General features: G+C 29.7%; 2 protein-coding genes across 14 annotated transcripts in view; one reads left to right on the forward strand and one right to left on the reverse strand.

Annotated features, from left to right (window-relative positions):
* sima (HIF-1 transcription factor component sima) overlaps positions 1-8,983 on the forward strand; it is a 52,460-nt gene extending 43,477 nt beyond the window's left edge. The window contains 8 exon segments of the mRNA XM_015328655.2: positions 1,506-2,067; positions 2,178-2,463; positions 2,888-3,237; positions 3,316-3,551; positions 3,637-3,785; positions 3,870-4,384; positions 4,386-4,535; positions 6,442-8,983. Coding sequence (XP_015184141.2) covers positions 1,506-2,067; positions 2,178-2,463; positions 2,888-3,237; positions 3,316-3,551; positions 3,637-3,785; positions 3,870-4,384; positions 4,386-4,535; positions 6,442-6,753 — 2,560 coding nt within the window. The 3' untranslated portion in view covers positions 6,754-8,983.
* An 875-nt stretch (positions 8,984-9,858) lies between these two features.
* Positions 9,859-17,273, reverse strand: part of Sox102F (transcription factor Sox102F) — a 313,951-nt gene continuing 306,536 nt past the window's right edge. For all 13 annotated transcript variants that reach the window (XM_089172878.1, XM_089172867.1, XM_089172841.1 and 10 more), the window contains one exon: positions 9,859-17,196. In XM_089172878.1, coding sequence (XP_089029004.1) covers positions 16,589-17,196 — 608 coding nt within the window. In that variant the 3' untranslated portion in view covers positions 9,859-16,588. The remainder of the gene's footprint in view (positions 17,197-17,273) is intronic.

Below are 17,273 nucleotides of genomic sequence, written 5' to 3' on the forward strand. Positions count from 1 at the left end.
TTTTAATTTAATTTATAAAAATAATTTTCTTTTTTTTTCTTTTAACATAAAAATTCTAAAAACAATATTTTATTATCGTTACTTAATTTGATCTAACAATTTACTTAGGTTAATTTCAACCGTCCTCTTATTTTTTCTCGTCTTTTTTTTATTCTTTTCTTGTTTTTTTTTATTCATAATTTTAATAATAAACGTAAACAATTTATTTACGATAAGATTGTTTTTCTCTTTCTTTCTCTGCCTATCTATCTAACTATTTCATACGCGTCATCACTTTTATTAAAGTTTTTTCCCTAGTCACTTCTAGTAAATAATATATATACATGTATATATTTTTTTAACTTTTTGATCAGGTCAAAACCTTTTGAGGTCATAGTACGTATGAGAAATACAAATAAAAAAATGACAGACGAATGAAACTAATCAAATTGATTGGTATATATATATATGTATAACATATATAGATATAGACATATATAGAGGAATTTAGAAAAAAAATTTGCACATGTGAAAATGATGATGTATTAGTGCATCATATGATTTCATTATACATATCTCTCTCTTTATATATATATATATATATTTCTTTTTTTCTCTTTCTCTTTCTCTCTGTTTCTCTTTTCTTTATCTTTCTCTGTCTTTCACTGTGTGTACGTTTTAACTTAACGTAGATTATCTAGACCACCGAACGGTTCCTTTCCTCTTACGTCGAATTGACGTTACATGCTGATGGGTTCTTTTATTAGAAAATTGCCTCCGCGGGCAGAGTGCGCGTACTAATACTACATACCTGAACGATAGTCTCTTTTGAATCCTATTTTTGATCGGCGTAGAAAGTATGCGTTTTCTTCTGTGTTACACGTTCTGAAAAAAAAAAAAAAAAAAAAAATAAAGAAAAAAATATATGAGAGAAAGAGAAACGAATGAAATAAAATGGGTTGATCTAAAGATTACAAATATAATTGAAAATAATTATCAAAATTTTGGTAATCATTTTTCTACGTTATAATAAAACAATAAACGTTAATTTTAATTCATAAAACGTCCCTCAATATTTTTAACAATTAATTTTAATTTAATTTAACACGATTTGCAATTAATGTTTTTTTTTCTTTCGAACAAAAATTTGCAGAGTATTTGTTCCAAAGTACCCAGGAACATATTTGAAATATTTTATACATTTAAAAAATAAAAAAAGAACCATATGAAAAATAACAATACATCGCGATCACCAATAACAAATTTAAATAATAATAATAATCGTAAATTTTTTATTGCTGTTTCTAATTATTTGCTTCAGATTTTTCTTTTGGGGAATTATTAAAAAAAAAAATAAAAATCCCCAAAAATTCGTATTCCTCGGGGCAAGTGAAAAGGGAGGGGGATACGATATCAAAAGAGATATCGATATCCTCCTCCTCCTCCTCTTTGAGGTCATAAGAGGAACAGAAGTTCAACATCGGAAAGTGTTTCCAACGAGGAATTTGGTATAATTTTGATTTCAGCGGTGTCGAGTGCAAAGATGAGGTTTATAGCGTACGCCAGCTCGTTGCTCGTGACTCAGAAAAGAAAACGGTGAAATCTGAGCCTTTGGAAAACGTCAACAACAACAACAATAACAAAGCAATTCTTGACGTCGAGACGACGACAAAAACGACGAAAACGACAAAAACGACAAAGACGACAACAACACCGCCATTGGAGGAGTCATCGACACCTAAAGAAATTTTAGCTAAATCTGAGAACATAGTTGCACCGATCGTTGTTCCGTTACAGGAACAAAATCGTAACGAAAACAACAACAGACCACCGCAATCTGTTACAGCTTCGATATTCCGATCGGTTGCATCGATATCATCCAATCAGGAAACGAAAAAGGATATTGATTTAAAATTAAACGAAGGAAATTCGAGAAAGTTGCCAATTATTTTGGGCAAATCTTCTTCTCATCATCATCCGGTTGTTGCTCAAACTACGAAAAAAATTGTCGAGGAAGTTGTTTCACTCAAAGAGAACGATCAACCCAAGAAACGTCGTCAAACTGGACGTACCGAGTTTATCTTTCAGGTAGATAATTACGATTATTTAAAAAAAGAGAAAAGAAAGAATCCTTTATTGTTGAGATTAATAAGGGAAGGACAACAAAAAATAATATTTAAATAAACACATTTTTATAGGGTAAACCTGCATTGGAATACGATTTCGATTCAGCAGTACGTCGTGATCGTACATTGGCGATCAACAGACAATTATATGCAACACTAACATCAACGATTAATAATAATAATAATAATAATAATAATATTAATCAATATCAACAATCGCAACAAACAGAATTACCACCTCAGCAAGTGTCTTGCAGGCCGCCACCTCAAACGGCAACCGCGAGTATATTCGCACCTCGTACCGAGGACATGAACAAAGGTTTTTTGACTTTCAGCGAGGATCAGCCAGGTCTTACCAGTGGGTGTCACTTTTTCCTTAATTTTTTTTGTTACCTTTGCTCTTTTCTCTCTACTTTTTTTTCTACTTGGATATTTGACAGAATAAGAGGTGCGTGAAAGTACGTACTTGACGATTTCTGACAAAATAAAAAAAAAATATCATGAGTTAGAGTCATAAAATCATGGATCAATAGATTAATAGCTTGATAAGACTAAAGTCACGCGAGAGAAAAAAAACCAGAGAGAGTAAAAGATAAGATAACCAATCGTTTTGGAATGTTGAATAAAAAAAATTCGATGATTCTAACTACATCCTAAAAAGTAGACATTTATCTAAGAAAAAAAAAAAAGAGAGCAAAGAGAAACATGGTAGATAAAAAGAACATAAATAACGAAAGGGCCGATAACACGTGCAAGCTGTTACAATTATAATATTTTTTTAGTGTTGAAGGACGAACCAGAGGATTTAACGCATCTCGCCCCAACTCCTGGCGACGTATGTGTACCTCTAGAAGATACACCTTTCTTAACAGACATGTTGGATGAATTCATTCTTAGTAATGATAATTATTATCCTTTATTGAGTCCTGGCGTTCCATTGTCGTCTGAATTACGTACTACGGATCTCGGTGAAAGTTTAAAGGACACTACTGATTTAGTTGACAGTACGAGAAACAAATGTTTCGGAGATCCTTTGGCAGATAGCGATCCTTTCATGTACGGTGATTTGCCTAGCAGTCCTTGCAGTATAGATCCAAATTCTGTATCACCTTCTATTTCCAAATATCGTCAGGTAAGTTATCCTTATCTGGATAATAATATAATAATAATTTGTTTGTCTTCTGATGAAAATAATTGAATCTATTTTTAGAGTCCGGAACGAAGTGTAGATTCACTTGGTAGTCCTCAAGGAGGTAGTGGTGGAGAAGGACTCTCGGAAGATGAGATGTTGATACTTGGTGTAAGTGACAATACAGTTGACGATGAATTAGCACTTAGAGCACCTTATATACCTATGTCAGATCAAGATGAGGCATTGGATCTTTTGATAAGCAATGATATGGTCATGTGGGGTGCACAACAACCCGTGGATAAATCATCCAAATGGTGCTTATTTTATATCTTTTTTTATTTTCATGATCTTATAGAGAGATCATTTTTAGGGTGATCATATTGTTGTTTTTTTGTACAGGCTTACCGAAGATCGCGAACAACGAGACGTTGTTGATTCCAGTTTAGCACAATTGCTTAGAACTGATCAAGCTGTTGCTCGCAGATACAATGATCACGGTGGAGGTTTGGTTAATCCAGTACAAGTATTGGGTCAAATACCTAGAAAAAGTAAGATATCTCTGAAGATGTTCTTTTACAAGAATTATCAATCGAGATAACACAATTAATAATCGGTTTTTCTTTAACTTACAGATCTCTTCAATGAACAAAATCGTTGGACGATGAAAATGAACGATCGTAACGATAAAACAAATAAACGTATTCACGCGCCATCCAATGATTTGGAGAACGAGAACAAACGTATTAAATGCGAGGATTCATTATCCCTCGAGTTGGCCAAGACACTCGAGAGTAGCAATCAACGTTTGATGTTAGACGAACAAGGAAAATCACGAAGATCGAATAATTTTTCAGGGAGTCAATTATTACGTCGATTGGTATCACAACAGACACTTTCACGTAACAATCGAACAAACGACACCGAGTCTAATAGTTGCAACGATATTGGTATTGGGAAGAACAACAACAACAACAATAATAATAATAATAATATTAATAATAATCGTCGTAGAAGTTTTGAAGATGAACAGCAACGTATTATACGTAACATAAATGAGATTAATAATCACAATGGTGGTGGTAGCAAAAAGAACAACAATAAAATATCTAAAGACGATGACGAGGACGAAGCTGAAGGGGATAGCGGAGGGGGGAGGGGATCAGAAAAGAAGACGTTTAACTCAGGAAATCATAATAGAGAACAATCCAACAACAACAGTACAAAATTCAAACAATGGTTCTCATAGGAATCCGCCATATAACAGCGTCCTCATGAATCTCCTGGTGTCCGGCTGCGACGTGAGTGCGGGTTACGTTTGCTTGGTCAAACCAAAACCTTCGAAGAGTATCGCGAGCACGTGAGCAATCACGAGCCACTTTCGTGTTCGTTATCACGTGATTGATATAATTATTATTAATACGTCCTTTTAAAGTATCTCTCTCTTTCTCTCTCTCTCTCTCTTTTCTTTTGTATTTAAAGGACACAGATTTAATTTCCTTTATTTTTGGAAGTAAAAATAAAATTGGGAATATTAAAAGTTAGGACACATATAGACTTTTTAATACTTAAGCTTTCTTTCTTCGACGTTGTATAATTATTTCATTTGTGATCGATCAATTAAATGTCGCGAGATCTTTGGCTCGTTGATCTCCGTGCTCGTACGATTCTCATACGATTCTCATACGATTCTTCTTTCGTTTCTTATAATATATTTATAAAGAGAGATCTGTTACGAAAGAGATGAAAAGACGAAAGAAAGAAAGAAAGAAAGAATGAGTGTTTATGTGAGAGATTAAAGACAATATATATAAAAGTGGTTTTAGACGCGACGTTGTTGTTTTTATTGGTTGTGTATGGTATAGAGATCTGTGCGCATATCAGTAAGAAGAAAAAAAAACAATAAAATAATAGGAAAAAACAAGATCTAGGAATAAGTCTCGCGAGAGGCCACACAGCACATACCATTTTTAGATTACGATTGCGTCAATGGACAACACACAACAGATATTATGCATGGAAAATAAGAAAAATGGACATTTGTAGTATCGCGATGATTCTATAACGCCATGTTATGTACACACAAATACAAAGTATATGAAGTTGTTGATTAAATATTATCGAAATACATTGAACATTTAACATCGAAATCGCTTGATCTGCTGCGTTCCGTTTCCTGTTCTTTCATCCTTCCATATTCCAGAAAACGTTTCATCGGCTTTTATTCGGATTTTATTTTTTATTTTTGTATTGTTTATTAAAAGTAATTAAAAAAATAAATAAATAAATAAAAGAATAAAATATTTAAATATTTTTTCTCTTGCTCAGTAATTTTAATAAAAATGTTACTATTTTTGTTTATATTTTTAAAAGTATTTTTTTTCTTTTTTTTTTTAGTTTCAAAGATACCTACACGGAGATTATATGATTAATTAAATTTATTAAATTTGACCTTTTTTTAATTAGTATTTCTTATTTTTTGATATTCATTTTAACGATATTCATTATTTGATATTCATTTTTATTTTTATGAAGAAATTTTATTTGACACACCCGATATAAAACATAGACATTTTTATTTAATATGCTTAAATAATTTTCAAATTCTAATGGAATAAAATTCTATTTGTTGATTTTATAAATGCAATAGCGTTAGAATGTTGTTACGATTGCCGTGACTAATTTGGCTTTAATACCTGTTGATTTTTACTTCGCCATTACTAAATGATTTATTGACGAACAATAACGAGCTAAGATACGAGAGCTATATTATAGAATTTAATTACCTTTATAGAGCAATAACATTGAAGTTTCATAAAATTACAAAAAAAAAAAAAAGAATATAAGATATCGATGAAAGAAAACGTTATCTGTCAAGTTATTATTGCCTGTCAAGTTTCGCATTTTCCTATTTCATCATCGTGAAACGCAGCAGTAATGTAATAACATGTAATAAAACAAAATATATATAAAAAAGTACAATTGTTCAATCATTTGTTTTTAAAGTTTAGTAAATTGTTTAGAATTATTAATTAGCGTACAGATCTCTCTTACTATACTAATTAAACTTCGTAGTAATGATTTAGAATAAAAAATTCAAATGCGATACTTTTTCGTGAACATTATCAAGAATTGTAGCTTGAGTTTTGGTTTGACATGTTTTTTGTAATTTTTCTTTTTTATTATATCGATATTTTTATGTTTCAGGATACTGTAACGAATTCTCGTAACGTGCCAACATTAGGAAATAAATGTTTAACTTCTCCGCTTAGCGTGAATTTGGACAATCAGATGGTCCCACAATGTCCGGACGGATTGAGCAACATATCTTTAGATCGTCTAAGCCCAAGTAGTAGGAAAAATTTTGTCGGTTCATTGAGTGGTGGTAGTATGATTTCACCTTCAACTGGCATAATATCCTTCGATCAGCTCGAGTATGATGTTGTTTGTACCGGCCCAGGTCTACTTCAGATGGATACTGGTTTACTTGAAGGACCGATGGATAAGAATCTCGTTTAAGATTAAACGCGGTCCCTTTAAGAAATTCCAGAACTGCTAGAAAAAAAGAAGTAAGGGGCTCGAATTGCCTAGCTAGTTTGTTACATTTAATAATATACATTTCAATAATGGGGGAAAAAGGGGAATCCTCAAGAAAAATAATAACGTATAAATATAAATTGACATCAGTGATGTGTTCTATCTGAAATTTGTACATAACCAAACATTATGAGCATTTATAATTTAGTTTAGATAGATTATATTATATGTTTCTTTTTGATCGATCTCTCTTTTGAAACTACGTTCTATTTTATCCAATAATGAATGTCACAAATAATGTATATGAAAGTGAGATTCAACGGCCATAATAATCGATAAAACATTTTTTATAGGCTCTTTAATAGCTACGCCAGAGTTAATTACCAATTTTATTTTCAGTAAGTTCTGGAATTGATTAGATATAGATAATATATAAGTGGAAGGGCAAAACAAAAATGTATTTTACATATTGACAAAATGGTTTTGATTATAGAACTCGTATAATAATATTAATAAGCATTTTAATATGCTACATAACAACAACAATAATAATAATAATAATAATAATAATAATAATAATAATAATAATAATAATAATAATAATAATAATAATAATAATGTAAAGATTTCGTAAAAACGGATATTACCTGCAAGTAGAGTATTCAAATGTGTACATCCTATAATTTTATATAATTATTTATATATAATGTATAACGGATCGTACATATTTGAAAAGCGTTTGTAAATTGATAGCCAATCCGAAAAAAGTGATTCGTTTCATTCTAATACAATTAATTATTTTTGGAACACGTAGTATTCTCCAAATTTGCAGATCGTTATCACAATGTGATATTTTTTGTTTTTGTTTTGTTATTGTTCCTTTTTTCTTGTCTCACTTTATCTCTGTCTGCTTTCAATTTCAATTGTTAATAATGTTCATATACAAAGTATATTGACGAGTGACTATTGATTAGAGATTGTTACGTGCCAATACTTTTACGATTAATGATTTTACAAATAATGATTTTAGTATATTTGTTAAGTTCTAAAAATGAAGATTTTATTTACGTTTTATTATCACTTACACCCTCATCATCATTATCATCATTATCATCATCATCATCATCATCATCATCGTAATTATCATCGTCATCGCCATCTTTACTTTTGGTTTTTAGACTTTTCGTTTTGAAAATTAAAAAATGAAGTTACGATCGATTCGAAATTAATTAGAAAATATTCATGTAAATAATATACATTAGAAAATATTGTTTTTTTTTTTTTTATATATATTAAAATCTTTTTAAGCCTTGATCGTTTGGTCCAATTTAAGAATTGATTAAGATACAAAGCTGAGAGTAGAAAAGAAAAGAAAAGAAACTAAGAAGAAAAATGAATTGATTATCTCGTACGATAATATTATAATTCGTGCGTGATAATTATACGGCATTTACGTGTTGCAACAATTACGTGTTGCCTTGTTTGTTGTTATTGTTATAATTTTTATCATATTTTTTGATAAATAATCCTTGTTAAAATCGTAATCGTTATAATTACCATTTTACAGACGTAGAAAATATTCTCTGCTGGTACTAACCGAAAATTTTTTCTACACGATGTTTATTAAATTCTAGAAATTATACAAATGAAAATAATTGTAATTAATATTATATATCTGGCCGTATAATATTATAATTATTATTATATGATTGTCATCTATATTATTAATCTTACTATAATCTTAGAGTATCATCCGATATGGATCATAATTAATCGCAAAAAAAAAAAAAAAAATTATGATATAATGAAATGCAGTATCAGGAAGAAAATATTTCTATAAATAATATATTTCTACGTATTTACTGTTTTTCATTTTTTTCTTTTTTTTTTTTTCATTGGATTTTAATTTTAATGAATCTTTTTTATCTTTTTTTTTTTCATTAGAAAAGCATCGTTAAAACGATGATATTAAATTAAAAAAAAAAAAAAAGAAAAATAAAGAAAAAAATTTACGATCACTGTCACCGATAGAAAAATTATCCTAAATTTAATTGCTAATTTTAATAGCTAAATTTTTTTTTTCTTCTTCATATAATGTAACAAGAGTTGACGTTTATTGACGTTTACTATATACAATTTATATTTTGGAGGATGTGTATTTAGATTTCATAATTATATGAACGAGGATTTAATAAAGAATACAAATTCGTGATCGCTTTTTTCGATAGCTGAAAAGCCTAAATATTTTTAGATTGATGTGGTGCACTACATTACCGACGGAGTAACGAAAGAATAATCGTGGGTAAGTATTGGAAGATGTAACTTACGCCATCTGTTAGAATGTTTTATAGTACTATACGATCGAAACGAATATTTTTTATTATTATTTTTTTTTTGTTCTTTTTTTAATTTTTATTTTATCATTCTTTCGTTAATTTTATATTATATTTAAACTTATATCTTTATCCTATATATATATTATATATAATATATTTAATTAAAAAAATCATCACAAAGTCAACAATTATCATCTTACCTTTCAGACTATTTCCAAAAATTTTGTATCTCCTTGTAATTAAATCTTCTTTTTCTATTATCGTTAAATACAGTAATATTATTATCTATCATTATCAGTTGATCATCATCATCATCATCATCATCATCATCATTTAAGCGCCATTATTGTATTTCTTTATTATTGTTACAGTTCTTAGAGGACTTTGTCCAGAACTAATAATAAACATCTACGTCTACCGTCTACAATCTACATTCTAAGTCTCTTCTTCATTTTAAACTCACACACTTTCACAGTATTATTATTATATACTTATGTACACATGTTTTTATTATTTTTTTATTTTCTTACTTTCACACACATACACACATTCATACATTACACATCATACATACATATTTTTAATCTCTCTTTCTTTCTTTCCTTCTAGAAATAATGTTGCGTACCTTAGATTATGGTTGAATCTCGGTAAAGCGTTATTTTATTATACCTTTTTATATCATTAACAACAACGTACATGTAAATGAAGAAGTGAATGCTTGGAATATTGAGATTTGATGTTAGTGTGTTGACTTTTTCTTATTTTTTTTTTTTTTCTTTTTTTACGTTAGAGATATACTACATTATGAATTAAATGTATTTAGATTTACAAGTATTATTTATCCACTAATCTCTTACAAATTCGCATTTGCACGTGTTTCTTCTTCTTTTCTTTCTCTCTCTCTCTCTCTCTCACACACACTCTCTTTCACTCTTCTCATTCTCTTTCTCCTTTCTTCTTTTTCTTACGTGTGTTACTCAAACATGAGATTTTCAATTGAAAAGCTAAACAGAATTGCGTGGCTCGTAAATTAGTAAATTCGCATAATCTGATTAATCGATCTAATTAAATCGTTCAATTTTTGTTAGATGAAAAAAAAAAACGTAGATAATAAATAAATCGTTTGAAAAATTGTAGATTTTCAATAATCAACTACAAACAGAAATATTTTTTTTTGTCTCATTTATATATTCATATATATATATATATATATGAAGGTATAGATAAATTAATTGTTTTTCTTACGTTTGTGTTGATTTATTTTGTAATCATCAATTTTTCCTTAGATTCAGATCGCAAAAGTTGATGGAATGCAAAAGTCGAATAAAAATTATACGATCTCGTAGATCGCAATAATTTCGAGAAACGATAACGAAACAATGTTGAAAGAACGTGTGGTAATTTCTTGTATTCAAGTATGTATATATATGTATATATATATATATATATATATATATATATATATATATATAATAATAATAATAATATGTTTCTATGTGTATGTGTTGTGTATTGTTTTTTTTTTTTACGAAAAGTATATTATACCGTGTATAAATGTATAATATATTTGATTTGTTTATAATAATAAGTCCTTTTAGGTTCGTGCATTTTATAAGGCTGTGAAAAAATTACAGATTATGAGAAAAAGCGCGTAAATTCATTTTCTTTCAATGTTTTTCTTATTTAACACTAGATATACCAGACCAGTCATTTTAATTCCAAATTTCTACTTAATGTAAAGTTTAATTTCTGTAAATAATTAAGCGTTTTGTCATTTCAAAATGTCTATATAAATTCATTTATCTATTAAAATTATTATTGTTAAACATTTTTGTTGTTGTTATTTTTTAAGAGTAAATAAAGACTGGAAGCCTCAAAAAGCATTTGTTTTATACACACCAGTCATTTTGACTAGTGTGGTAGAAATAGGTATACTGAAAATGGTCGTATATCTAGTGTTAATTCTGTTTCTTCTTTCTTTTTGTTTAAATCCTTGTGTTTCTCTCTTTCCTTACTCTCTCTCTCTCTCTCTCTCTTCCTCACTCTTTTTCTATCCCTTTTTCTCTCCTCCTTGTATTACGTTCGAAGAATAATATGGCACAATTGGGTACAAATCGCGTTAAAAGAGAAATTGGAGGAGGAAGAGGTGGAGGATGAAGAGGTGATTTTTGTCCGTAGGCCACATAGAAAGAATTTTCACTTTTGAAAGATTTTTTCTAACAAAATTTTTTCACGTATCTCTCTCTCTCTCTCTCTCTCTCCTATTTTGCACACATCGATGAAAATTATCCGAGAGAGAGAGAGAGAAGATAATAATTATTTTTGCTGTACACAGAGGGGTCTGTTTTTTTTTCTGTTTTTTTTTTCTCTTCTTCTTACTTTTTCTTAAATACAAAGCGAAAATTAATCGAATGATGACAACGATGAAAATGATTTGAGACGATTATTAGAAAATTCTTTTTTTTCTGTTTCTTCATCTTTATCCTTTTTTTCATCAAAGAGGTTATGAAAACCGAGAGCGTGTGTTGATTGCGGTGGTACGGTTAAAAAGGTACATACGAGAGTTGTGTTTACCTTCTTTGAAAAGGCGAAACTGCACACAGTTAGTGTATTTTTTCCTTTTTTTTTCCTTTTTTATTATTATTATTATCATATTATTATTAATATTATTAATATTATTATTATTTATCAGTATTAATTATTATTATTATTATTATTGTGGAAGTAGGTATTACTTATATTATTATTATTATTATTATTATTATTATTATTATTATGTTTTTTTCTTCTTCGTTCCATTTTGTTTATCTTTCTTTTTTTCTTTCCTTATTTCTTTCTTACAATTTTTATTTTTTTTTTATTTAATTCTTTTAATGGCCATAACGGGACGACGACTTTAATTACCATGAATAATAATTAATTATAATGTTGCAGCGTCAGCGCTGTGTTGATATCGAAAAATCCGATGATCGGGCACGATTTTATGTGAATCCGTTCTCATAATATTGAAACAAAGTTGCTTATTGGGTAGGTGGTACGTTACCGTCACCTTTGTCGTCGTCGTCGTCGTCGTCGTCGTCGTCGTCGTCGTCGTTGAGAAAAATTGATACGTACAAAACCTTTTTCATTCGTATCGATAAAGAACACAATAGACCTAGTCATATTTTTAAACATAATAATAATAATGACGATGATAATGATGATGATAATGACGATGATGATAATGACGATGATGATAATGACGACGACGAATAATAATAATAACATAATAATATTCTCTTATTTTTTTTTTTTAAACGCAATCATTCGTAATTCATAGCAATAATAATAATAATTATTATTATTATCATTATGACAATAATTATAATTAATAATCGTATGATTAATATTTTATAATAATTAATAATAATTAATAATAATAATTAATAATAATAATAATAGTAATAATAATAATATAAAATAACAATGGTAATAAGTAGTGACGATGACAATAATAATAATAATAATTATAATAATAATAATAATATTAATAATAAAAATAATAATAATAATAATAATAGTAATAGTAATAATCATTAATAATAATATTTATACTATAAGTAATAATAATAATAATAATAATAATAATAATAATAATATTAATAATAATATTAATAATAATAATAAGTAAAAGAAAAAGAAGAGGAGAAAGAATAAAAACGAAGATAAGAGTATGCATCGCAATCAATCGTCGTTATTCTACGTATCTTGAATAATCGGTGTACGTATATGCATATATTATGTAGTTACGTAGATTACATCACAATATAGTTACACTGTACATTAATAATATTGACACTCGTATCAGTGTGTGAAAATGTGGCCACCGTGTATGTATATATATTTATATAATATATATATATATATGAGAAGTGTATATGTGTATACGTGTACCATGTGTTTGTGTGTATGTGCGTGTGTGCGTGTGTGTGTATTTCTTCTTCTCTTATTTCTCTCTTCTGTGTGCACAACATGCGTTATTATCCATGAAATATATCGCTGATACATTGTACAAATCCATTATATACATAAAATAAATTATTATCAACATTAAGCTAGCTAATCTACCTGTCGCCTGTCGGTTTTTTCTTTTTTTATCTTCTTATTTTAATTTTAATTTTAATTCTAGTTTTAATTTTAAATTTTATTTTTTTACTTCTCTATGTGTTCTTTTTCTTTTTTTTCTTTTTTCTTTTACTTGTGTTTCTCTCTTTAGCGAGCCCTAACAGAACGCACGGGCACAGATACATTGCTGATAATTCTTTCTTTCTTTCTTCCTATCTCTCTCTCACTCTCTTTCATACATAAACACAAACATACGCAAATCACATACATTCGTAAATAATACAATTCATTCGTTCTCTCGTTCTATCTTATTTTTATCTTTAACACGTTCGACGAATATTTCGCAACTCAAACCACACTCTTTTGTCTCTCTCTCTCTATCTCTCTCTCTATTTCTCTTTTATTAATTAATTTTTGTCAATTTTTTTTTTTATTAACCCTTCCTTCCCATTCTCCCTACTCAACCCACCACACACCTTCTCTTTCGTACTCTTTATAAAATTATTACGTTAAAAGGTACCGCGGTATAATAATAGTAATAATAATAATAATAATAATAATAATAATAATAATAATAATAATAATAATAATAATAATAATCATAATAATAATAATAATTGCACTGATTATAAATAACACGAGGAGAAAAAAAATAATAATAATAATAACGCGAGTGAAAAAAGAAGACGTAAAATAATTATCATCGAGTTAACACGTACGTACGCACGCACACATTCATACACATATACACACACACACTAAGGACGACTCGAAGAAAAAAACCTTCAAACATTCCGCGAAACTTTTGACTCTGGCCCCCTCCCAACCCCCTTAACTCCTTAACACCCTCCCGCCCCGAAAACCCCGCGAAAACGTTATTTGGCACATAAGTAATTATATCACATCCGGTTTTGCTTCATTAACCATCACCATGTTGTTTTTTCTTAACGAAAAGCTCACTCATTTCTTTCTCCCCCCCCTCTCTCTCTCTCTCTATCTCTCCTTTTCTCTTTTATTTTTTTCTTCTATTATTTTGATACGCACAAACGATTCGATATAAACGTTTATTATTGATAATTATAATTAATAATAATAATAATATCCTTTTATATCCTAGACTAACCTCCATTCTGTCCCTTTCATGTAAAACTCAATCACACGTCGTCATCATCAATAATAATCGTCATAAAATTATCTAACATCGAATCGAGATCAATCTTTATATATTTTTTTTTTATATTTTTACTTTCCCTTCTTTCTTTTTCTTCTTGTTCATTTTTACAACATTGTCCGTTGTTGTAGTGTTGTTAAATAAAAATAAAATTTAAATAAAAAAAATAAAATAAACATAATATTTATAATTTCTTTCTTTTCTAACTTTATTTATACGTTCGTTTATCATCAATCACCATCATTAAACAAAAATAAATAAAATGTTAATAACTTTAACCAACCACCCCCTACCCACTTCTCTTCCTTCCTAAGCTTACGACGTTTCTTTTTATTATACTCTTATTCTTATTCGTATTATTATTATTAATATTATTATTATTATTATTATTATTATTAATATTATTAATATTAATATTATTATAATTAGTATTATTATTATAATTATTATTATTATATTTGTCGTTCTTTATTATCCGTACCTGTTCGCTCGTTTCTTTTTTAAATTACAACAAAAAGAGAATATTTCCCGTAACAATTTTTTAATATTTCTCTTTTAATAATAATTCGTATTCTATAATTATCAATTAAATTAAAAAAATATGATCGAACAATAAATTAATGACGAAACGGGGAAAGGGCCATAAGTACCTAAGATTTCTTTCTTTTTTTTTTATTATTATTATTATTATTATTATTTCCCCTATCCTCTATCTACTTGGTTTCTTTCTCTCCCTCTTCCTCTCTTACTCTCTCCCCTTCTCTCTTTTCTTTTTTATATTTTCTTTTTTTCTTTATTTTTTATAGAAGAATTTTTTTATACGTTCCTTCAGATAATTATCGTTAGTAAAAAATCGACGATAATCGATTTACAATATCAATTGTTTAAATATTATTCTTACATTCAATCTCTCTCTCTCTCTCTCTCTCACACACACACACACACGCAGCAACAGTACTACGGATAAAATCGTGTATTGTTTATTATTTCGAGCCGATAACGCGCGACACACATTAGAAGGAATTAGGAACCAGACCTTTTGCACTAGAGCGACGCGTTCGTGTTTATCTCTCGAACGAGTAAAAGGATCGAGAAAAATCAAGAAGATGTAGAAGAATATTAAGAAGATAAAAAAGGGTAGAGAAAGAGAAAGAAGGGGGTGAAAGAAAAAAGACCACAAAAATAAATTAAAATTGAATTACAAAATTGCATTGATTACGATTTATAACATTTTTTTTTCTTCTATTATTTAATAATAGCTAAAGGACGATGATGATACATAAACGTTATTTTTTTTTTTTTTATTAACTTTTTCTCATAGAAATTGTTTGATTATGTTTTGAAACATTAAGTGACGTTTAAATAGATTTTATTGTTAAAAATGTAAAAATGGCACGGATAGAAAAGAACGAGAGAAAAAGTAACAAAATATAACTTCCAAAACAAATACAAAGGAGAAAAAATATTATATCACATATGTCTTGAAACGTAGAGTCTAGAGAATTTAACATTTATTTTTATTTTTTCATTCTCACTCTTTCTCTCCCTCTAGCACTCTCTTATTTTCTTTCTTTATCTCTATGTCTTTAGAGAAACAGAATAATAATAATAATAATAATAATAATAATAATAATAATAATAATAATAATAATAATAATAATAATAATAATAATAATAATAGTAATAATTAATAATTAATAATTATACATTTAATATTAATAATAATAATCATAATAATTATAATAAAAAGAAGAAGAAATAGTAGAAGAATAAAATTTCTGGAGAATAAGAAGCTCGAGAAGAGACTAAGGAGAAAAAGAGTATGATCGAGCGTGTTGTTTATTCGACGAGTGCGCTTAGTGTGCGTGGGAGATGTAGAAGGAAAAGAAAGAAGAGAAGGAAAAGGAGTATGATGAGTATAAGTATGAGGATTAGGATAAGGATGAGGATGAGGAAGAGGAGGAGTGCGCGGGCGCAGCTTTGGTTACCAATACAACTCGTGGCCGAGTCTGGAGGAGGGCGAGCAAGATGACGAAGTGGTGGACGACGAAGCTGCTACCGCCGCCGCTGCAGCAGCTGCAGCCGCTGCTGCAACCGCCGGATACGCCGAGGACGAGGAGGACGAGCTGGTGGAGGTCGAGGAAGAAGGTGGTAACGCCGTTGCTCCGGGTGGCCATAGGTTTTGGCCAACCGGAGCAGCTACGTTTCAATCCTCGTCGTGATGCCGTGGACTGGCGTCGTAGCCACCGATCGAGCCCGAATTATCCGGTGAAAAGTTCATCATGTCACTAGGGGAAAGACTGTCCTGAGGGTAATAAAATGATGGGTGATCGGAGCTTGGGCCAGCACCACCGACACCACCACCACCACCACCACCACTACCAACACTACCACCACCACCACCACCATTACCACCACCAACAACACCACCACCACCTCCGCCGTTTAACATCGTTGCCGGGGGTGAAACGGACGGTCTACCTGATGGACCAGCTCCACCACCGCCACCTCCTCCACCTCCACCACCACTTCCGACGTGATGTTGAGAACTCATCTCCGAACCGACCGGCGATAAAAAGCCCATCTCTGGGCCACCTTCTCGACACCATAGTTGTCTCATTTCTTGACGTCGTTGTCGCATCAACGATTTGTATTCGGATATGCGCATCTTCTTTCCGTCAACTATACATGTCCGTTTTGGTCGCGGCCTGTACCTGTAGTCCGGGTGTTTTTCCATATGCAATTTTGATAGTCTGGATTGTTCTTCATAATACGGTTGCTTTTCCGAATTAGACATCGCCTTCCATCGGGCACCTGATGACAAATTTTATATTTTTATGTTTCACTTTAATCATAATTAGATTTAATTTTGTTTTCTTAAATTAATGTTA

Source organism: Polistes dominula, unplaced genomic scaffold (genome assembly GCF_049000335.1).
Source record: "Polistes dominula isolate Pdom_NZ unplaced genomic scaffold, Pdom_raw_medaka contig_28, whole genome shotgun sequence".
NCBI lineage: Eukaryota > Metazoa > Arthropoda > Insecta > Hymenoptera > Vespidae > Polistes > Polistes dominula.